The sequence below is a fragment of the Cibotium barometz genome, chromosome 7 (assembly GCF_041138505.1).
Source record: "Cibotium barometz isolate CiBa-2024 chromosome 7, ASM4113850v1, whole genome shotgun sequence".
Taxonomy (NCBI): Eukaryota; Viridiplantae; Streptophyta; class Polypodiopsida; order Cyatheales; family Cibotiaceae; genus Cibotium; species Cibotium barometz.
In genome coordinates, this window is record NC_141052.1 from 8,398,146 (window position 1) to 8,421,769 (window position 23,624).

At 43.4% G+C, this 23,624-nt stretch overlaps 1 protein-coding gene across 1 annotated transcript in view; it reads right to left on the reverse strand.

Moving 5' to 3' along the window:
• Positions 1–588: 588 nt before the first annotated feature.
• Positions 589–23,624, reverse strand: part of LOC147636652 (mitogen-activated protein kinase 15-like) — an 81,855-nt gene continuing 58,819 nt past the window's right edge. The window contains exons 11-12 of the mRNA XM_086800114.1: positions 1,768–1,964; positions 589–1,639 (exon numbers count right to left, since the gene is read on the reverse strand). Of these exons, the coding sequence (XP_086656240.1) occupies positions 1,344–1,639; positions 1,768–1,964 (493 nt within the window). The 3' untranslated portion in view covers positions 589–1,343. The remainder of the gene's footprint in view (positions 1,640–1,767; positions 1,965–23,624) is intronic.

The window sequence follows — 23,624 nt, forward strand, 5'->3', positions numbered from 1 at the left end:
TGAATTCTGGTCACCCACTGATTGCCTTCGAGAAAAATAGATTGCCTTTCATCCCTGCAAAGAATTGAATTGCACAAGGAAACACTTACATTCAAAAGCTACTTATATTCAAACACTTACAGTCGTCCGCGTTCCCGTAACGACCTGCCTCTCTCAATGAATGCAGCAGGCACATTTAAATAAAAGACTGCTTCCAGCATAGATGGTCATCTGAATGTAGCAGGCTGATCTACTAGAACCTCATCTACACCTCTCGCTCAGAAAAGCAGACGCAGCTTGAGACTGTCCTACCTAGCACACTCCAAAGAAGTACACATACTCTGTACCTGAGAAGTTTACACACTATGGCTAGGCTTGAAAGAAGTACACAAACTCTGTACCTGAGAAGTTTACACACTATGGCTAGGCTTGAAAACCATTCACAAACGACCCTCAAAACAATCACTCAGTTACTCCTCCTTTCCTCCTGCAACAACAAGAGGCTTAAACAACAGACTCCAGAGACAAACCAGCACCCCCCCCCCCCCCCCCCAAAAAAAAAAAAAGTGTTACATACGGCGCGGCCCCATGGCTGTCAAGATGCACCCGTTTCAAAGTTTGAATATATGTGACCATTAAAAAAAACATCAGGTCACAGAGGAGACCAAGAAAGGGGAGGTATCACAACTTACAGTAGCTTCCAAGATTTTAAAGATCTGTCTGTCACTTCAAACACACACGAAACTGATTGCATACTTCAAACAGCTCCCTCAAAGAAAATGGCTGCTATCTGTCATTTTCCAACAAGAGTCATTTTCCAGAAAACACGAGTTCTTGGAGACACTAGAAAACTAAGGACATCCACACACATTAATGAGGTTCTAGAAAATGGCACTTCCAAGTGCTAATAAATGGCTCCATAAATAAATGGCTAAGGAGTATGAGTGCTTTAACAGCCCAAATTATTGAACCATGACGGATACCAGCCATTTTGCGAGTGCAAATCAAGTATTGACATTTCTTTACCCAGACTGCCTACCAATTTCTGCTACTAATCAGGCTGCATATTTACATATTCACCTTTTCATCATGCCACGTTAGCACGGACTGCTATCAACGCTTTACAATTGCTGCAGTAGCCCACCTGATTCTGCGTATATGAGGCCCCCTGGCATAACTGGCTAGAAATACAAAGGGGGCCAAAAGAATCTTGATTTTGTTTTGCTTGCACCTTCCTTCAGGTTTTGAAGGCAAACTGTTTCGCATACAAGAGTAGCTTGTGTCTGTCAACAAACAGACTTGATAAAACCTGGCAAATCCAAGCATAGATTCATTGCTATCAAGCTTAATTGTGCTGCCAGAGTTCAGTAAGCATGGCTAGGCCCATTTGAAGCTGCTGCAACTTTCCTGCCTACTCCAATAGCTGCAAACTGAGATTTGGCTTGTAATACACCATCCGCAATCATATGTTCTCTTTTCTCATCTTTTTCAGATGTTCCTGCTGCATTTCTTCTAGGGTAAGAATACACAGGAAGCCCATTATGAGAAGTGTTTGGAACACCATTTCTGGTAAACCGCCGTGGATCATACCCATCCTTGGATGTGCCATTGTCCAAAGGCAAGCCAGGACCAATAACTTTGCCTGGCTTTGCAGGGATACCTGTAAAAAGGATAAAAAAGTGTTTGGTTATCATACACAAACCATACCAGGTAAAAAAACACTAAGCACAAAGACATATCCAGTGCATACTTCGGACCAGTAACGGTTGTAAATATGGACACAAATACCTGTATGAGCCCTTTGATTAACTTGTGATGTAGATCTATAATGAAGGTTAGGTACAGTCCTGTCAACCTGCACCTTCTCTGCATCTCTTACATGCTTCACACTTTCATCGCGAATGTCTAGAACATGATCCTTTGCAGAAAAAGTAACCGCTTGTTCTTGTGATTTAGCGACTCCATTTGAATAGTATAAACAAGGCCTGCAGAAGTACAAAAGCTTATGTTAGCCTAGCAATCTTGTTGAGGTTTCATTCGCACAAGATGCTCACAGTGGTCAGATGGGATGAGGACCCCGGTCCACAAGGATACACCTAGCCTGCCCAGGCTTTCAGGTTTTAGACACTGTTGTGTGCAAAATCCCACTAAGACCAGCTTTTGCAATGAGCTTACTGCAGAATGGACAGTCACCATATGCCTATCTTTGCAGATAGTGTGGAGTTCGCCCAGCATGGAGACATACTTCTTCAATGCACGGACAGCCGGGATGAAGGTACATTTGTATGACTTTCATGCAGACCCTGGATCCAACAGAATCGGAGCCTCAGCACACACAGCCGGCTTAGAACTTTCGTCATCTCTCACAGCCATCACTTTGCACCTTACTTTTATAATTCACACCTCCGCCCAAGTCAGTTTACCTCACACCGTTTGTTCAACCACCAAACTCCCCATGGGTGCCCTGTCGTGACCACGCTGCTTCACATGCTCCGGGAAGGGGGAGTTAGTCTCGCACGCAAAATGCAGAGATCTTACCAATGAGGTGATAGCTCAAGTGGTAGAGATGTTTGTCTAGGACCAGAAGGTCAAAACCCCATATGGTGCTTCCTCGGCGGCATAACATACGCGCGGTTGAAAAAGCACCTACGGGTAGTGAAGATGGTAACTAGGGGACGATCGTGGGCCTACAGCCAGTCGGGGAAAAAAAAATGCAATGATCTTCCTGCGAAGAGGCATGAAGGGGGGACTAGTAGGAACTCTCGCACAAAATGCAGATATTTTTTTCATCATCTGACCGGTTGGCTAAAGGAGTTTTTCTGGTTAAACACGAACATGAGATATACAGTCTTTTATCACCCTCTGTCGGTGCACATCTTCTTTAGTGTTTTGTGTCACCACCATAGTTGTTACAAGGCACGCCTCGAACGCCTCTAATCGTTAGAGGCATTCGAGGCATACGAGGCTTCCGAGGCGTTCAAGGCTTCGTTCGAGGCGTCTAGGAATAGTTGATTTTCCTCTTTTTTTTACTGTTTTCTTCTATTTGAGTCTCTAGACGGGGGATATAAGGGCCCCTATAAGCACTCAAGACTCACACACACTCTCTCGATTCCCACCCTCTCATACATATTACACACTCTCTCTCTCTCCTTTAAGGCAGCCCCTCACACACTCTCTCCCCCTCTCTCATACACACCCAGGTGACCCCCGCTCTCTCCCTCAAGGCTCTCTCATGCACACACACGCACACTCTCCCCCTTCCATAATCCATCATGCCTAAGCCTACCAACCTCGCATGGGATCGTTTCACCATAGCGCTTGGACCCTCCACCGCCAATTCAGGAGGGAAGCGTGTGGCATGTGTGACTCTTTCTGATGTATGAATCATGAATCTATTATCTACTCAGTACTCACTATTTTGAGTATTCAATCATTCTTAATTTCTGTAAAATTCAATGGTCTAGAGTCTAGACTCTACCATCTAAGGTCTTGAAAGTTGACTCTCTCTCTCTCTCTCTCTCTCTCTCTCTCTCTCTCTAATAATCTATCTATCTATCACTATCTACATATATATTTGTCATTATATATATAAATGATATAACAGACGCCTCTAACGTCTCTCAAAAATACGAGTCTTTCGAGGTGCGTACCATACCTGCCTCGTACCAAACGCCTCTAATGCCTCTAACAACCCTGGTCACCACCATGATGGCCACACCATTGCCCAAGATTTACGGTCTAATACTTGAGGTCGAGGTTGGCACTTTGGCACACAGACAAAGATAGAGGAACTATTTGTTGACACTGCACCATAATTCCATTATCAAGGCCACTATTGAGGAAGCGAGGGTACACAAAAAACCAGTATATAGCTACCTCGTTAAATTCTAGAAGGCTTTTGATTCAGTCCACACGACATGACCCCTAAACCGCTTGCAAGAACCTCGTTTCCCACGAGAGATTATGTGGGGGTGTCACTCTGTGTCACAAACCCCCGACTCCTAGACATGTAGGGAATGTCTCGCTTGGTGGTGCCCATATGGAGTCCAAGGGCATGACAAGATGCCTATGTGGATATCCGGTCTTGTACATGCAGTCAATTGTGAGAGCTAGGCGATATCCATGGTCGATATCTAGTCTTGTAGAGAGGTTGCAAAGCCAAAAATATAACATGCTAACTATGTGGAAGTGTGATTAATGATGATTAACGCTAAGCAACAAAGATTAGTGCTAATCGCATACTCAATGATGAGTAGAGACAAGGAGAAGAGAGAACTCTTTACCTAACCTAGTCCTAATATACATTAGTGAATGAATGAGTAATCACAATGACTGCAAAAAACAAATCTCACTCTTGAATGCTATGCATAACTAAATGCCTATTGTCCTCCTCTAGGCGTTAAATGTCCAACGCTAATGTGGAGGTGTATTTGGTTAATCCAAATGGTGTGGCCACATCCCCTTTGTCTTGGCTCTGCAACCTTTGTCTCTGAATACTGCAAATGACCCGTGACTTACCTTTTTATAGGGATCTTCATAGCAAGTTGTATTCATGTTGGTTTTTTCTTTTTCACCTACATAATAATGTCCAAAATGTCATATTTAGCCTCCAAACTATACCCAAAAGGTGTCCCAACTATTGGTCTATAACGTAGGGACACGTGAAAGTGACAACATTGATGAGCTGCTTGTAACAAATCCATTTAATCAACAATCACAAATAATGAAAGAAAGTAGGAGAGAAACGAGACCTCACTAAGAGCGGGAACAGCCCCTCCCCCCTTTGTAAGAATTGATTGAATAAAACCACAAGCACAAGGTGCTTGAACCTTTACAATAAATGAGAAGTGCTTTTTGAAATGAAGAGCGAGTGCTCCAATTTATATGTTAAGAGGCTTCAATGCTCTAGAATGGAAAGAGTAAGCTCCAAATGACAAGCGGCTACTTTAATTGACAAGTGTAAGGTGAAATGACAAGTGTTGAGACACTTGTCCCATTCTAGATGCCACATGTCTCATTCTAGGAGTTGAATGCTTTGGGTCCAAGAAGGCTTCGTTGCAAAGATTCACCTGTTCAACGTTTGTTCCAATGATTTTAGTATCTGGCTTCGCCTTCGAAACCATTCATCACTCATCTACGCATTCTGGTCAACCCATGTGCTAAATCCAATCATCTAGGCATCTGTTCTAGGACCACCCAACTAAAAACTTTGAGCTCTAGCCAATGGCCACCTGTAAATAGAAATGAGCACTCTAGCTTAATTAACTACTCAAAAGATATACAAATCACAATTCATGCTCCATGAGCTATCCAGTAATTACCAACCCACATACAAAACAGTTTTGAGAAAGACAATGATTAATTTGAAGAACAAAGTAGGAGGCTGGTTACATTACCTCCCTCCCTCTTAGGATCTGTCTTGGCCTCGAGACAATGAATGAAGTGCTTCTGACCCAACGTCAGCTTCTTCATAAGCTATGAGTATTTCAAGATAATTCTTAAAAATACTCCTCTAGCATCCATTTAGCGTTCGTCCATATGAGAATAGTTTTAAACTTCAAAAGGAAATTTATGGCGATGTTCCTTCCTCTCTGCCTAACCATGTGGAAGATAATATGTTCCGGTTACGATATCTCTCCCTCTTCATCCACTTCCAGTGGTTCCTCCATAACAGGCTCATCTGGAGGTGGTCTTGCAAAGGGTTTTAAAAGGTTAACATGGAAGACATTATGAATCCTCCAATGATCTAGAAGTTGCAACCTATAACAAACATCACTAATCTTTTTGTTGACTTGAAAAGGTCCATAGTTTCTAGCCGCTAATTTAGGAATTTTGAGCTCCTTTTCTTTGGATTTCCTGAGTCCGGTTTTGTCAAACTTTAACCAAACCTAATCTTCTTCCTCAAAAGTAAAAGTTCTTCTATGCTTATCTACTACTTTCTTCTTTTTGACTTTAGACCTTTGCATTGTTCTGCTAAAAGCTGTTTCCATATCTCGCACAAATTCATCAAGAGGATAATTTCTTCTTTGATTCTAAGTACAGGTAACAAGAGTGGCTTGCCATTAATACTCTCAAGAGGAGCTTTACCTGTAGAAGTGTGTAATGTGTTATTGTAAGCATATTCTACCAATGGGAGGTACTTCTCCCATTGTACTTTGGCTTCATAGCAATAACACGTCAACATATCCAAGATGTGAGATTTTACATCTCACTCTATCCATTTGATACAAACAAGAAAAAGTTAGCTTCGTACCCATGTTATCAAACAGAGCCCTCCAAAAAATACTCGTAGTTCTTAGATCTCTATCTCCCACAATGGATTGTGGCAATCCATGATGCTTAAAGATTTGCACAACTTAGCCATATGCTTTGCCTTAATAGTTTTCTTCACTAGAATAAAATGGATCCATATCTCATCATTTCTATTGGCTGACTTTAGCAAATCAAGAATGAAATTCATACCAATACTTTCCCAATGCAAGTTAGGAATTCGCAGTGGCTACAAAAGTCCAACTGATTTCCATCCATCAAACATGATCCTTTGGTAGATTAGGCATTCCCTAATATGCTGCTTAAGATCTCTTCTCATACTTGGCCAAGAGAAATACATCTCCAAGACCTAAGTTGTGGCTAAAATACCATGATGAGCCATGGAAGGAAGAGTATGGCATTCCTCCATCACTTTAGACATGAAATCCTTTGTCACACATAACATATCCTCACTAACAGAAATCCATCCTTGATGGCACGAGACGTCACTATTTCACCATGCTGCAATATGTCTCACATGAGCTAAAAATCTACATCAAAAGCAAACATATCCCTCATAACAGTGAAATCTGTATGGTAGATTATGGAGTCAACATGTAGCTAGGGTCTTCTTAGCAAGGCATCAACTGCCTTATTTTCTTTCCCAAGTGTGTGCATAATTTGAAAGTGAAATTGTACCAAAAAGTTGGCCCATCTACAGATGCTTTTCAAAGATCTTAGGCTGAGATAGAAAATACCCGAGGCTTTGATGGCTTGTTTTGATGATAAACTCACCACCCAAGAGGTTATGCTTCCAAATCTTCAAAGCATGGATGACAGCCATTAACTTCTTTTCATAAGTGGAAGCATTCTTTTTCGAAATTTGTAATCTCTTGCTTTCATAAGACTGCATGCCCTTCTTGGTTTAAGACTGCACCAATACAATCTCCTAAAGCATCGCATTCTGCAATAAACAACTTTAACAAATCTGGAACTATCAATACCAGTGCTTTATTGACATAAAACTTCAAAGCCTCAAAAGCTTCTTCCTCCATCTTAGCCCACCTAAACCCCACTGCTTTCTTTGTCAAATCTTGCAATGGTCCACTGGAAACCACTTAATGAACCTTCTGTTGTCACAAACCCCTATATTCTAGGGACATGCGGATGCGTGTCAGGCCTAGAAACATGCGGATGCATGTATGTATTATACCTGGGCATGTGTATGGATCATATGAGTGGATGCATATGAGTCCAAGGACATGGCAGGACATTTGTGGACTTTCGGGCGGTGCCCGTGTGGATTCCGGCCATGCACACATGGTGTGTTATGATGGCAGGCAGAATATTTTCAAGTACAAGAATGATGATAGGTGGTTCGCCAAGTTTACATGTGCACAATGCATAAATGATACATGCCATAACTTTATTTTACTTTCTGTGACATTGTCTTGCTGCCTAGACAATGCTTGTTATTTTGGCTTGTGAAGTCCGAGGGACCTAGGACGCCCGGGCACCTTGTGGACACGTGTGTGCACTCCTGTTTGGGCCTAAAACTGTGGGCTTATGGGTTTTGGAGGTAGTAAGTGCGTCCACACTCAATTACAGCTTATTTCATTTACTACTAAAGTTTATTGGTTTGCAGGTCCACACTCATTAATAAGTGACTGGACAACTTATAATGCGTTCGCATTTGGTTGGACCAAAATTAATGAAGTCCGGACAGCTTACGGCCATTTCCCATTTGGTTGGACCTAAACTTATACAAACAGGACACTATGGGCTGGACACCTACCTGGACACCTTATGGGGACACTTGTCAGCCTGTATGTGAACCCACCAAGCCCCTTAGGTGGCACTGGAGAAAGGCGCCTCCTTCAAGAGGCCATTTGGGCTGTTTTATTCATAACTCAACACATTGGAGAGCTGGTTGAAGCTTTGGGAGTTGCTACAAGGCTGGTTGCTTGCTTCCCGGACTCACACAAGCTTGGATAATGATTCCCACACTCTTCTAAAGGGCTGGTTGGTAAATTTCAAACCTGTAATTTCTGGTTATTGCGAGTTTTGGGCTGGTTACAGGTGTCCAAAGTCAACTTGGACAGTACAGGACAGCTCTAGGGACCTCCACAGGGCTGTAGGACCCTTTACAGGTGGAATTCTCACGATAGAAAGTTGCTGTTTTGGACTGGTTATTGAACAAAACAGGCCGGACAGCAATGGAATATGTGAGCATGGATGTGTCTCAAGGTTTCCTGGTATAACAGGTGCTTAGGGCAAGCATTGGGAACACTTGCTCGCGGAGAACACAGGTTTCTGAATCAGTTTCTCGCGTGGAAACAGGGCCTAAAGATCCATTTACATCTTGTGCAGGGCGGAGTACCTGTGAGGATTGTGATACTCTTGTGCAGGGCGGATGTACCTGTGAAGAGGTTTGTGCAGGGCGGATGTACCTATGTGTAGGGCGGATGTACCTACAGATTCTCTTGTTTGAAATGTATTCATTCATGATGTATTTGGAAGAATCAGGTGCAGGCTGGTGGTGAATCCCCAGGCACCCGTAATCTTGTACTTTGCAGACTCTTTTGGTAATATAACCTAAAGGGGGGGGGTCAGCCTATCATCGGCCCCTTTATGTGGTGTACTACCATTTTCAGCTTTGTGGTTGTAATACTCAAGTGTTAAGTGCTCAGAATCTTGTTCACATTTATACGATTCCAATACACGCGTCCGCCTCCCGTTACATTGGTATCAGAGCTCAGTTTTTCCCTCATTGGAAAACGGTCTGAGGCTTGGAATCATAAGTGGTGACCTGATTTGAGTGTCATGGACAGCCACATTTCTAACAGTGTGGAGAACACACAGGACCATGAATTTCATGGTACAAAGGATGCAAGAGATGTTGCAGGCAATGATGTCTATGGAGATGCAGGTACTCATGACTCTATGCATTCTGATTTGGAATCTTTGAGGCGTCAAGTGCGACGCTATAGGGCTGAAACCGAAGAGCTTAGGTCATTGAAAAATGACCCGGCGGATGTACAAAAGGTGTTGGCTGCGAAGGTAAAGGCTTCGGTCCATGAAGTCACTTTTGAAGCAATTGCAAAGGAAATGGATGTTGAGAAACCCCGAGAGCTTGCACTTGCATACCTAATGGTCAAGGGTGATGTATACACTGAAGCAGATGGTAGTTTGGCTTTCAAGAAGCCACCCCTCATGGCTGCCCGTGGTGATGCACATGATGCGCAAGCAGAAAGAGCACAGCAAGTGCCAAATGCTGAAAGGACAAGAGTCCCTGGTGCTAGGCTTGATGCAGGTCAAGAGAAGAGTAAGGATGAGGGATCCTCTACTCATTCCCGCTTTGCTCCAAGAAGACATATCCGTTCTCGTGTTGAGCTTTCCACTCATTTGGAGAGTGTGACTCAAGAGAGAACGAAGAGGGATCGTGAATCTTCATCGCGGCATCATCATCATGCAGATGAACAGGATGTACATAGGGATGCATATAGAAGGAAGAAGCCTCGAGAGTTCAAGTCCGGTGACAAGGATGTAAAGTTTGAAAACTTTCAGGGACGGATGGACTCTACCAAAGCACTTGCTTTCATCAAACAGTTTGAGATAGCTTTTTGCAATGAAGACTTTTCGGAAAAGTCTATGCTCAGGCATGTGGGAATGCATCTCAAGGATACGGCAAGTGATTGGTGGCTTGCAAAAATACTTGATGGAAGTGCTGCCCCAACTTGGTCTACTTTCAAAATTCAGTTTTATGATCAATTCTTACCACCAAACTTTGCAAAGGATGTACGCAAGGAGTGGGACTGGCTGTCCCAAGATGAGGGAGAGTCCGTTGCTTCATACATAGCAAAGTTTTGGAAAGTCCTTCTCAAGGTTACTCCCTTCATGAAGATTGGAGAGGACGAGAAGAAGAGAAAGTTTGAATCGGGGCTCCATCACATCATCCAACAAAGCTTGGGAGTGTACCCAAATAAGACCATACAAGAGCTTATACACTCAGCCATGATTGCGGAGAACTTGCACATAAAAGCACCCACAAATAAGCCATTTGCAGGTCAAAACAAGAGCAAATTCAGGGCTGGTTATGACCAGAAAAAGGGTGGACAGCCACCTAAGAATGCTCCCAAAGATGGCCGAGATGCAAAGGATGACTCCGAAAAGAAGCCGGGGGGTAAACGCCACAATTTTGGACTCTCAAAACAGCAATTGGAAGAGTACAAGAAGAGTACAAGTGTGGCAGTAAAGATCATATATATCCTAAATGCCCACAGAATCCTAAGAATGCTGAGCCTAATGTGGAAAAGCCTCTTGTGAATGTTGTACCCGATGTGCAGGGTAATACAGGGCATGAGCCCAAGAGTAGAGTCATATGCAAGGCTTGGGGCAAATTGAAGGATCAGCCCGCTTTGTTTCTTTTTGATGATGCTTCCACAGATAACTTTATATCCGTACAGATGGCTGCCGCCATAGGTCTCAATGTGGAAGACATGGGAATGCAAATGAATGCAGATGCCGCCTTTGAGGGCAAACAGGTTGATGTAACTCCAGTCATTGGTAAGCTCCGTGTACATATACAGGACTACCTCGACCATGAGAGCTTTTTAGTGGCTCCTCTTACAGGTTGTGATGTTTTGTTGGGGATGCCCTGGCATCACCGTTTAGAGCCTATTAAGGCTTACAAAGAGAAGAAAATCAGCTTTGTACATAGAGGCCGTGAGCACTCTATAGATGCTGGTACTACTGGAAGTACCATACCTCTTGTAAGCCATGTACAAATTAATAAGGCAATAAAGAAATCAGCTTGTTCTTACTTGGTTTTTGTACGTGATACCATTGAACATTCTAGTGTTGATGTTAGTGCATTAGATCAAGACAAGCTTAACTTTTTGAATGAGTTCAAAGATTGTTTTGCAAATGCTTTGCCAGCAAGGTTGCCACCAGAGAGGCCGGAAGATCATTGCATAGATCTAATTCCCGGTAGCTCTCCACCTAATAGGCCACCAGACAGGGTGAGTGCTAGTCAACAAGAAGAGATTATGGCACAGGTGAATGAACTTTTGGAAAAGGGTTTGATTCGACCTAGTTCCTCGCCATATTGCTCGCCGGTACTTCTTGTTCAAAAGAAGGATGGTACTTACAGGATGTGTGTTGATTACCGTGCCCTCAATAAGATAACCATCAAGAATCGGTTTCCCATTCCGCGCATTGATGACATCCTAGACAAGCTTGAAGGTTCGGCATGTTTCAGCCGAATAGACCTCAAGAGTGGGTATCATCAAGTGAGAGTGGCACCTCAAGATGTACACAAGACTGCATTCAGGACAGCCTTTGGTCTTTATGAGTTTTTCGTGGTGCCTTTTGGCCTTACAAATGCACCCGCTACCTTCAACAGGATGATGGACAGGGTATTCAGAAAGCATAGAAAGTTCACGGGTATATTCGTGATGACATTATTGTATTCTCAAAGAATGAAGCCCAACATCGTGAGCACCTGGCTATTGTGTTTAAAGAGCTTAAGGAAAATCAGCTCTACATAAATGCAAAAAAGAGTGAATTCTTCCTCCCAGGGATTCACTATCTTGGTCACATTGTATCAAAGGATGGTGTGCGCATGGATCCCGCAAAGATACAAGCCATGCAAGAATGGCCAGAGCTGAAATCAATCCATGAAGTGAGGAGCTTCCTTGGTTTATGTGCTTACTACAGGAGGTTCGTCAAGCATTTTGCTTTCATTGCCGCTCCGTTACATGATTTAACGAAGAAGAAAGCAATCTTTAAATGGACACAAGAAGAGAGAGATGCCTTTCAAAAGTTGAAGAGTGCAATCATTTCGGGACCAATACTCATTATTCCGGATTTGCACAAACCTTTTGTGGTGGAATGTGATGTATGTGGGGACTGCATAGGGGCTGTTTTGAACCAAGAAGGACATGCCATTGCCTATGAGAGCAGACGTTTGCAACATGCAGAGCTTCACTTACAGGTTTATGAGAAGGAGTTGTTGGCTGTAATTCATGCCCTTACTATTTGGAAACACTATCTTTTAGGGGCTGATTTTATGGTCAAAACTGATCATCAAAGTTTGAGATACTTTTTGACTCAAAGCAAGCTCTCAGAGAAGCATATGAGATGGGCAAATTTCCTCTCAATGTTTCATTTTCAGATTTTACACACTCCAGGAAAAAAGAATGTGGTGGCGGATGCCTTATCTAGACGACCACAGGTTCATGCTATTACAGTTGCATACCATGAGGACTTATCGGATATGCGTAATACTTATCAGCTGGATGAGGATTTTGCACATGTATGGGCTGATTTGCAAGAGGGTATTGCTGTCCCATCTTATGTCATAAGAGATGGATATCTCATGATGCAAAATCGTATGTGTGTGGTAAAGAACCTTCGCCATAAGGTTATGGATGAGTGCCATGCTCCTCCATATGCAGGTCATAGAGGCATTTTGGCCACAGCACAAGCTTTGGAGAGGTATTTCTTTTGGCCAGGTATTCGCAAGGATATTTAAGCATATGTACGTGAATGTATGGTATGTCAAAAGGTCAAGTTTGATCGACATAAAACACCTGGATTGCTTCAACCTTTGCCTATACCAAATGAACCATGGGAAAGCATTGCTATGGATTTCATTATGGATTTGCCAAGGACGCCACAGGGAAATGATGCTATTTGGACCATCATTGACAGGTTTAGCAAGCAGGCACATTTCATTCCCGTGCGCAAGACAATAAAGCCAGATCATATGGCTAGGATGTTTTTGGCACAGATATTCAAACACCATGGCATGCCTAAATCTATTGTGGGGGATAGAGATCCTAGAACCACAAGCTTATTTTGGCGCGCATTGTTTGACAATATGGATACAAAGCTGAACTTCTCATGAGCTTACCATCCACAGACAGATGGGCAAAGTGAAATAGCAAATTCAGCCGTCCTCGACTTGCTGAAATCTTATGTATCCGACCGCAAATCGGATTGGGAGAAGTATTTACCACTTGTGGAGTTTGCCTACAACAATACGGTACATACTTCTACGGGCAAGGCGCCCTTTGAGATTATCTATGGCAAGGTGGTACTACCACCCATCCTTCGTACAAAGGATGAGATTTTTGCAGTAGATGAGTATGTCAGAGACTTGGATACTACATTTGCACAAGTACGGACAGCCATAGAGAGGTCTCAAACCAAGATTAAAAAGGCAGCTGATAAGCATAGAAGGGATGTACAATTCAAACAAGGTGATTGGGTCTTGCTGAAATTTGAAAAGGCACGCCTTCGGAAGAGGCCAGGGAAAGAGGGAAAGTACCCTAAACTTTCCAACAGGTACTATGGACCTTTTCAGATCTTGGAGAAGATCAATGATGTTGCATTTCGGCTTTTACTCCCAGATCATTGGAACATGCATAATGCTTTTCATGTGAGCCTATTGAGGCCTTATGTGGGACCGACACCGTTTGAGCCGGTTTTGGAAGACCCACCCGAGGTGGATGAGCTGGAAGAGATTCTTCAACCTGAACAGATTGTTTTTCACAAGGAACGAAAGCTTGCGGGAGGCAAACTTGTTCGTAGGTACCTTGTGAAGTTCAAGAATTATTCAGCTTTGGATGCGAAATGGATGGATGAGGCCTACTTCGAGGATTACCCAGATCTTTTGAAGGCCTATCTGGAGGCTTTTCAGTTGCGGTCAACTGATTAGAAGCCGGGGGGATGTCACAAACCCCTATATTCTAAGGACATGCGGATGCGTGTCAGGCCTAGAAACATGCGGATGCATGTATGTATTATACCTGGGCATGTGTATGGATCATATGAGTGGATGCATATGAGTCCAAGGACATGGCAGGACATTTGTGGACTTTCGGGCGGTGCCCGTGTGGATTCCGGCCATGCACACATGGTGTGTTATGATGGCAGGCGAAATATTTTCAAGTACAAGAATGATGATAGGTGGTACTCCAAGTTTACATGTGCACAATGCATAAATGATACATGCCATAACTTTATTTTACTTTGTGTGACATTGTCTTGCTGCCTGGACAATGCTTGTTATTTTGGCTTCTGAAGTCCGAGGGACCGGGGACGCCCGGGCACCTTGTGGACACGTGTGTGCACTCCTGTTTGGGCCTAAAACTGTGGGCTTATGGGTTTTGCAGGTGGTAAGTGCGTCCACACTCAATTTACAGCTTATTTCATTTACTACTAAAGTTTATTGGTTTGCAGGTCCACACTCATTAATAAGTGGCTGGACAACTTATAATGCGTTCGCATTTGGTTGGACCAAAATTAATGCAGTCCGGACAGCTTATGGCCATTTCCCATTTGGTTGGACCTAAACTTATACAAACAGGACAAATGGAGCACTATGGGCTGGACACCTACCTGGACACCTTATGGGGACACTTGTCAGCCTGTATGTGAACCCACCAAGCCCCTTAGGTGGCACTGGAGAAAGGCGCCTCCTTCAAGAGGCCATTTGGGCTGTTTTATTCATAACTCAACACATTGGAGAGCTGGTTGAAGCTTTGGGAGTTGCTACAGGGCTGGTTGCTTGCTTCCCGGACTCACACAAGCTTGGATAATGATTCCCACACTCTTCTAAAGGGCTGGTTGGTAAATTTCAGACCTGTAATTTCTGGTTATTGCGAGTTTTGGGCTGGTTACAGGTGTCCAAAGTCAACTTGGACAGTACAGGACAGCTCTAGGGACCTCCACAGGGCTGTAGGACCCTTTACAGGTGGAATTCTCGCGATAGAAAGTTGCTGTTTTGGACTGGTTATTGCACAAAACAGGCCGGACAGCAATGGAATATGTGAGCATGGATGTGTCTCAAGGTTTCCTGGTATAACAGGTGCTTAGGGCAAGCATTGGGGACACTTGCTCGCGGAGAACACAGGTTTCTGGATCAGTTTCTCGCGTGGAAACAGGACCTAAATATCCATTTACATCTTGTGCAGGGCGGAGTACCTGTGAGGATTGTGATACTCTTGTGCAGGGCGGATGTACCTGTGAAGAGGTTTGTGCAGGGCGGATGTACCTGTGTGTAGGGCGGATGTACCTACAGATTCTCTTGTTTGAAATGTATTCATTCATGATGTATTTGGAAGAATCAGGTGCAGGCTGGTGGTGAATCCCCAGGCACCCGTAATCTTGTACTTTGCAGACTCTTTTGGTAATATAACCTAAAGGGGGGGGGGGTCAGCCTATCATCGGCCCCTTTATGTGGTGTACTGTCATTTTCAGCTTTGTGGTTGTAATACTCAAGTGTTAAGTGCTCAGAATCTTGTTCACATTTATACGATTCCAATACACGCGTCCGCCTCCCGTTACATCTGTAGTAAGAGCATAGTCCCAAAAAGCTTCTAACTTCACTGCACACCCCACTCCTTTCTTTGTCAGACCATGCAATGATTCATTGCAAACCAACTGCTTTCTTTGTCAGATCATGCAATGGTCCACTGCAAACCACTTGATGAACCTTCTGTAGTAAGAGCATACTCCCATAATAGCCTTGACCTTGTCTGGATCCATCCAAATCCCATCTTCGGACACTATATTGGCCCTTCCATATAAGCCTTGACCTTGTCTGGATCCATCCAAATCCCATATTCGAACAATATATGGCCCAAATAGTGGATTTCCGATAGAAATAAGTCACTCTTCTTGCCACTCGCATAAAGGTTGTGCTTTCTCAATTCTTGGGAAACAATATCGAAATGCTTTTTATGCTCTTCCTCATCATTCGAAAGTACTAAGATATCATCAAAGAAAGTATCTATTAATTTTCAATGGGCTCTGAAGATTCTATCCATCATCTTGTTAAATGTGGCAAGGACATTAGTGTGACCAAAGGGTAACACAAGAAAATTGTATAGCCCAAAGGTAGTCCTGAACGTTGTTTTTTGCGCATCCTCTCAAGCAATCCTTATTTGATGATAGCCATTCTTCAAGTCTATCTTGCTGAACACTTTGGATCCATCCAACCTGTCGTATACTAGGTATGGGAAACATGTTCTTTATATTAATATTATTGAGGGCTCTATAATCCATGCACATGCGCCAAGACCCATCCTTCTTCTGGACTAACAACACTAGAAAACAAAAGGGTGAAGAACTAGGCGTAATCAAACCCTTTTTCAATAATTCATTTACTTGCTTCATAATCTACTCATGTTGGGCTAGGCTTAGGCGGTAAGTTGGCTGGTTTGGAGGTGAAATCCCAGCAATGAGGTTGATTTGATGATCTAGTTGTAGTTTATCTAGTGAAGAATCTACAAAACAATCCTCATACCTCTTTAAGAAATCAATCCTCTCCATATTGAAACTAGAGAGGGACTCTTTAGGCTCATACTCTTTATTTTTAGAGTCTTTTACAAAAAGCTAGTACAAGGAAACAGACGCTTTCATTACTTTGGAAACTTGTACATGGGATATCATGAGAATAGAGTTTCCCTCAACTCCCACATCAAAAGATACATTCTTGCCTTTAAAAGGGAACCTAAACTTACTTCAGTTCCAATCAATGGCTAGATCAACTTTTCTATTCCAAGGCAGACCAAGTACAATATCACAATCGCTTATATTTTCCACAACAAAATTCTCATGATCTACATACTCCCCTATCTCAATCCTAAGTTTCCCGAGAATTGGGGTGATTTGAGATTGCATCCCTTCATAGGCAACACTTGATGTTTCCGGAGTGCTAAACCTCTCCTTAGACAGTTTGAGAGATTTCATAATCAGAGGATGAATATAATGGTGAGTAGCACTAATATTAGAGTGGATAAGTTGGCCATAAACAGCTTTGAAGAAGTATATCATCCAATTGCAAGAGTTCTTTAGGAAGAGCATTCACCTAAGGTAATTTTTGCAACTGATTCTCCTTCTTTGACTTGCTGGGGCACTGTCCCCCCATATGTCTTTTTCTCCATAGCTGAAGCATTTTCCTATACTCTACCAGCTTTTGATACATCAACTTCCTTCTAGGTGACAATGGTGGTTTACCACAATTCTCTCACTTCTACTCTTGTTGTTCTAACTCCTTTTGGTGAAACACCTTGGCCTTCCTCTTTTGGGACTCTTCTCTATAAGACTTCCCAATTGTCAAAGGCATAAGCAATCCTTCTCCTTCTATGGTTGTATCTTGAGTTGCTTTCAGGGTGTCCCGCTTTGTCATCTCGACCGCCCGTCGAACCGTTGGATGTAAGCCATGGATAAACATCCTCATCTCCATATTTGAGACAATTTCATTGAGAGATGTGAATTTGAGAGAGGTTGCAGCAAACTTATAGATGTAAGTTTCAATATTCTCCCCTTGGTTCTTCTTCAACTCATTCCATTCCTATTGCCCATCAGCTTCAAAGCATGAAGATAAAAACTTCTTATTGAACATCTCCATGAAGTCATTCCATGTCTTCGGTTCTCTCTCTTCATTGACAATCTTGAGCCACCAATTATGGATAGCATCCTTCAAGTGCATTCTCGCCATCCTAATCTTAGACTTTTTTAAATAATCTTTACCACCAGAAACAACATCGAATTGCCTAATGAAAGAAACAGCTTTTTGAGAATCTCTCTTACCATAAAAAGCATCAAACTTGACGCTCTTTTCTACGGGCTTGAACTCCCACTTGCAACTACTTGTCAAGTTACTTCATGATTCGCTATTCTTTCGCCATAACAGCCTTAGGCGAATCAGCCACCATGGACATTTGTGGTTCTTTGATTGTCTTCTTGTCCTTATGAGGATTTTCAAGACAAGATGAGGCGGCTTGGGTATGGTGCAACTTTGAGGTTGCACCTTGACTACCTTCTCTAATGATAGTGGGTGAAGTAAATTTCATGGTCTTTGACTTTTCTGAAGTAGAGACACCTTTCATGCTGAGGTAGGCTTTTCCTACTGCAACACAATCGATCGCAACAACCTTCTCAGTAAGCAAGCCTTCAAAGACTTTAGCTTTAGCTCTAGTTTTAGCTCTTCTCTCCATCAAAGCTTGAATCTCTGAATCTGCTTGGAGCTCTTTGTACCTTTGAATCTTCTCATGATTTGAAAAAGACACCGTCAAAGAATGTCAAGAACCTCAAGATTGTTGATGAATACTCTTTCTCCTTCTCCTGACATGGTGAATGTAATCTGTGGGCTCGCCAAAAATTATGCCACCATAAGGAAGTTCTCACAAGAGAAGACCTAGCTCTGATACCATGTAACGCACGGACACGTAAAAGTGACAAAATTGATATACTTGTAACAAACCCATTTAATCAATAATCATAAATAATGAAAGAAAGTAGGATTACAAGAAAAGAGTAACAAGACCTCACTGAGAGGGGAACATGCCCCTCCCCTTTCGCAGGAACTTATTGAATCAAACGTCGGGTAGAAATTGCCTGAACCTTTGCAAGTGTTCTTTGAAGTGAAGAGGGAGAGCTCCAACTTAAAGGTTTGAGGCTTCAATGCTATAGAATGGAAAGAGTAAGCTCCAAACGACATGTGGCTACCTTAATTGACAAGTATTAGCAAAATTAACAAGTGCAAGGTAAAATGACAAGTGTAGGAACACTCGTCCCATTCTAGATGCCCCGTCTTAACTCAAGTTGTTTAGCCAACTCATCTTCCTCAGCTTGGCTCATCCTATAAGGTGGAATGCTGACAAGATGAGCACCAGGGATCAAGTCAATACGATGATCTACTGCCCGTTCAGGTGGTAAACCCGATGGCAGTTCCTTAGGAAATACATCTTCAAACGAATCAAGTATCTTCTGTAATTCTTTGCTTTCAAACACACTTAATTCATTTACATCCATGGAAGGGATGAGAAAAGAAGAAAGTGGAATCAATACACAATGGAAAGCGGTATATAAAGAAGAATCCATTATATTTCCAAAATCAATTGTATTTACAAGAGGTCCCTGAGAGGAATGAATACAATCACCTAAAATACTATACTGGGTGTTCCTATGCTGAAAAGAAAAAATATGACTAGACCAATCTATCTGGACGTCAAGAGTCTTAAACCACACAATCCCTAGAAACAAGTCTACATTTTCCAGATGCATGACATAGCATTCTAGAATATCTTTGTAGTCCTGAATCTGGATTGGAAGCATCTCCACCTTACGATCCCAAACTTGTCTGCCCGCAGGTAGACGTACCTCATAGGTATGGTCGGTGAGTGTCGTATCAAGACTCAATTTCTGCACAAGTTTCTACTTAACAAAGTTATGCGAACTGCCAGGGTCTAAAAGAATGTGAATCTTATGGCCCTTCACTTCTCCATAAACTCGGAGAAGATCATGCAAGCCAAATACTTTAGAATTGAACAGACAATCAGAACACGTACTAGGGCGAGAAAGTACAGTAATTGACTTACCTGTCAAAGACAACTGGTTAGCTGTCTTTGGTTTGGGTCCTGCGTTTGACTTGGTACCCTTTTGCTTCGGGCACTCGTTACGCATGTGTCCCTTTTCTTCGCAGAAAAAACAACGTCCTTCCTTCTTGAGCTTCAAAGCCCCAAGGAGTCGTTTCTTCTTGGCTGGTGTCGAACTTGTATTCTTCGAAGGTTGCTCCGAAGACTTGCCTTCAGTCATGTTAGCCATAGGTGCAGAGAACCTTCTTTTATGCTTGTTCCCCTGCTCGGTAACGGGTTTCGATTTGGAAGAGACCATCGTTTCATCATAGATACGAGCTGAATGAATGGCCTCATCCAAAGTTTTACAATTGTTATTTTTAACCTGTAATCGGTACGAGTCTGGTAAACCAGCCACGAAAAACCCCAAAAGAGTAGTGGGTTCCATCTTTGTAGCTTTCATCTGCAAGTCACGAAACTTCTGGAGGTAGACCTCATAAGTGAGGTGCTGCGAGGTCATGGTCAAAGCTGAAAACCGGGCAACAACATCGTAATCATCCTCTTTCTTGAGGAATTCTTTCTTGAAGATATCTTCAAATTGTGCCCAAGTTGTTGGCTTAGGGTTGAGTTCCTTCCACCAAAGCAAAGCTTTGCCGGACAGGAAACCTGCTGCTAACTGTATCTTTTTTCCATCATCATATGGATGAAACTGAAAGTGAACTTGCCACTTATGTAGCCACGTGTCCACGATCTCCTTGGTTCGCTGCTTTTGCTCGCCCCCGAACGGTTCCGAAGTAATGTTGGGGCCTAAAGCTGAAGCCAAGGTATCCATACCCGAGAAAGTAGAGAGGGTAATGGTCAATAGAGCGATGGAGTTCTACAAAGCTTGCATCTAGGCTGCGATTTGTGCCTGACGTTCCGTCGAAGAAGCTTCGAGAGCTACTTTGAACTCTTGGAAATCTGATTTTGACACAAAATCGTCAAAAAGATCGGCATCGGTACCTTCCGTAGCCGGCAAGCCTTCGCGTTCCACGAGGGGCTCCAACTCTGATTCTTGGGTCGACATCGTGAAGAGGGTACGTGGAGAGAAAACTCAATCTTTGCACAACAAAAGTGCATGGGAACTTGAGAGATGTGTGGCAAGAAAACTTGAGAGCTTGAAAACTTGAGAACTTGAGAGATGTGTGGCAAGAAGCCCGCTTGAGGGGTTTATAAAGGTTTCCCAAAAGCCAAAAAATCTCCAAAAGCTAAGCTTAGCTTTTGCTTTAGCTTTTGTGTTTTTTTTTGGAATATATATATATATATATATATATATATATATATATATTCTATTGTCTTAAAAAAATAAAACACCTTGGAAACCTTGGAGAGGGGGGTTCTTTTAAAAGTTAAAAATTTTAAACTCCAAAAAAAAACCGAAAGCTAAAAAAAAACGTAAGCTTTCCTTAGTTTTTTTTTCTCTTCCCCTGGAATCGCCCATTGGTGAGCTGCCGACGCCTTCACGCGTGCGTCACCCATGTGGCTATTGCCTGCGCTTCTGCGCCTCGCCAGCCTGTTACGTTACCTGCGCTGGGCCGCCTACAGGGCCTGGCTGGGCGCCTGGGCTGGCCTGGGCACTGCCCGCCTGGCGTAGGCGCTGCCTAGGCTGGCTGCGCAGGGCTGTCCGCATGCCTGGCACGCCTCGCCGCCTGTAGTTGCTAGTAGCCCAACGCCTATGACACATACGACACACACGTCAACGGTACTCGGCCACTCGCCAACCTGAATACGTGATCCAGCACTTCTCTTGCTCTCTCTCTCTCTCTCTCTTGCGCCAAAAAGCAACGAAAAGCAAGTATGCTTTTTTTCTGTTTCTCTCCCTGCGGTTCATGCGTTTGCACAAGTCTCTCTCTTCTTTGCAAAGCAAACGACCCTTCTAATACGAGCATCCCCCATCAACATGGGTGTCTTTGATGAAGAAAAAACACATACTCGACCTGAAATCTGCAGTATGCACAGAAAAAACAGCAAGCTTTTTTAACACATACCGTTCTTCGACCTCTTCTTCTCTACCTACCGACTTGCTCGTTCAGGAGGTATGCTCTGATACCACTGTCAAATCCCCATGGATCTCCTCGTGATCGATCTTGGTTCGAAACTCGAATCCTGCAAACAAACGAACAACAAACAACAAAGGGGGTGCAGGCCTGACTCACCTCCCAACCATGACAGCCGTGGGCGAGCCCACAATCTTGGCTGTCCCCACCGAGCCACGAGCTGAGCTAACTAGCTTGACGTACCGACCAATCTCCTCCTCGCGACGTCCCATACCGCCACGAAGCTCCCCTCGCAGGCCTCGAGACTGCAGCCGGCCTCAGCTGCGCAAAGCAGGTGCACGTCTGCACTAGATCCACTCTCCAAGACCATAGAGCTCTCACAAACTCGCGAGACTCTCTATAATACAATAACTAACCTTGGCCACCCTTTTATAGGCTCTTGGCCGGTCATCGGGCGTCCACACTTGGCCGCCCGCCCGTCCATACTTGGGTGCCCGCCCGTTAGTATATCCCTAACTCGGCTCGTCAATCAGCCTGCTTAGTTCCAAGCTTCCCCAAGCCTCGAAACTAGTCTTGCATGCGTATAGCACACGGTAGATACACACTGTGCACATGACAATAGGCCAATCCATGCTGTTGCTCACATTTTGCACCTCCTTTGGAGGAATGAGGAGCAATACCTCAATGAGGAGCTAGAGTCAAGATGGATCAAGTACATTACCAAGTTGGTGGGAGTGGGAGGTGATATACAGCTTATGAGAAAGCTCGAGAATGAGCTTCTCATTTACCGCAGCGGTAGCCATATGTTTGGGCGAGCTACTGCATTGCTCAGGGAGATACAATTGGAGCCAGTGTCTTGGTGGGAGAAATACGGTATTGGGACACCCAACTTGGTAAGGTTCTTGATTCTTGAATCTTGTATCTTTGTCTCCTATTCTTTCAAAATCTACATTCAAATGCTACTCTCTTTTTAACACTAACTTAACATTCTTTTTTGTACAATGTAGAGACGGATTGCATTGAGAGTTCTCTCCCAGGATTGCAGTTCAGGGCCTTGTGAGAGGAACTAGAGTACATGGACTCTTTTTCACACGAAAAAGAGAAATAGACTCTCCAAAGCACAATTGGAGATGAGGTACATCATCCTGGGTACAAAATCGTAATAAAGAAAGAGAGAAAGAAAAAGTACAATGCTATAAGAGATAGCACGACTCAATGAACACTCTTATCAGTGTTATGAAAGTATACCAAGTACAAGCCTTTTGTAGGTGGCAATCCTTATCTTATGACACACAAATCATGAGTACTAATGGACACGATGACACATAGCACATACTTATCTTATCCAAATAAGACGAAGTTCACACCTAAGCAAGTACACACACACAAATGAACAAGGTCGACAAGCATGTGAAGCTCCGAATATTCCAACTTCGGAGGCAAAGAAGGTGAGACCCCAACACAAAGAAGTTGCTACCACCTATCCCATCCCTAGTACCCCTCAGAGCAGACTCACCATCTACACCTCCCGTGCAATGGTAGTCTCTCCTATCAGAAAAAGACCGAGGTAGCGAGGTGAACACATGCCTTTTGTAGGTAGCAAACCTTATCTTATGACACACACAAATCATGAGTATTAATGGGCACGACACATAGCACATACTTATCTTATCCAAATAAGAGGACGTTCACACCTAAGCAAGTACACACTCATAAATGAACAAGGTGGACAAGCATGTGAAGCTCTGAATATCCTAACAAACCCCGCTTCGGAGCGGAAGGTGGTGAGACCCGACACAAAGAAACTGCTACCACCTACCCCATCCGTATTGGCTGAGAGCAGACTCACCATCTACACCTCCCGTGCAATGGTAGTCTCTCCTATCGGAACAAAACTGAGGTAGCGAGGTCGGCACTTAGTCACCCCCTGGCTCTTAATTACAATAAACTACAAATATGAAACTATTATAAAACAAGGCGGTACAAAACT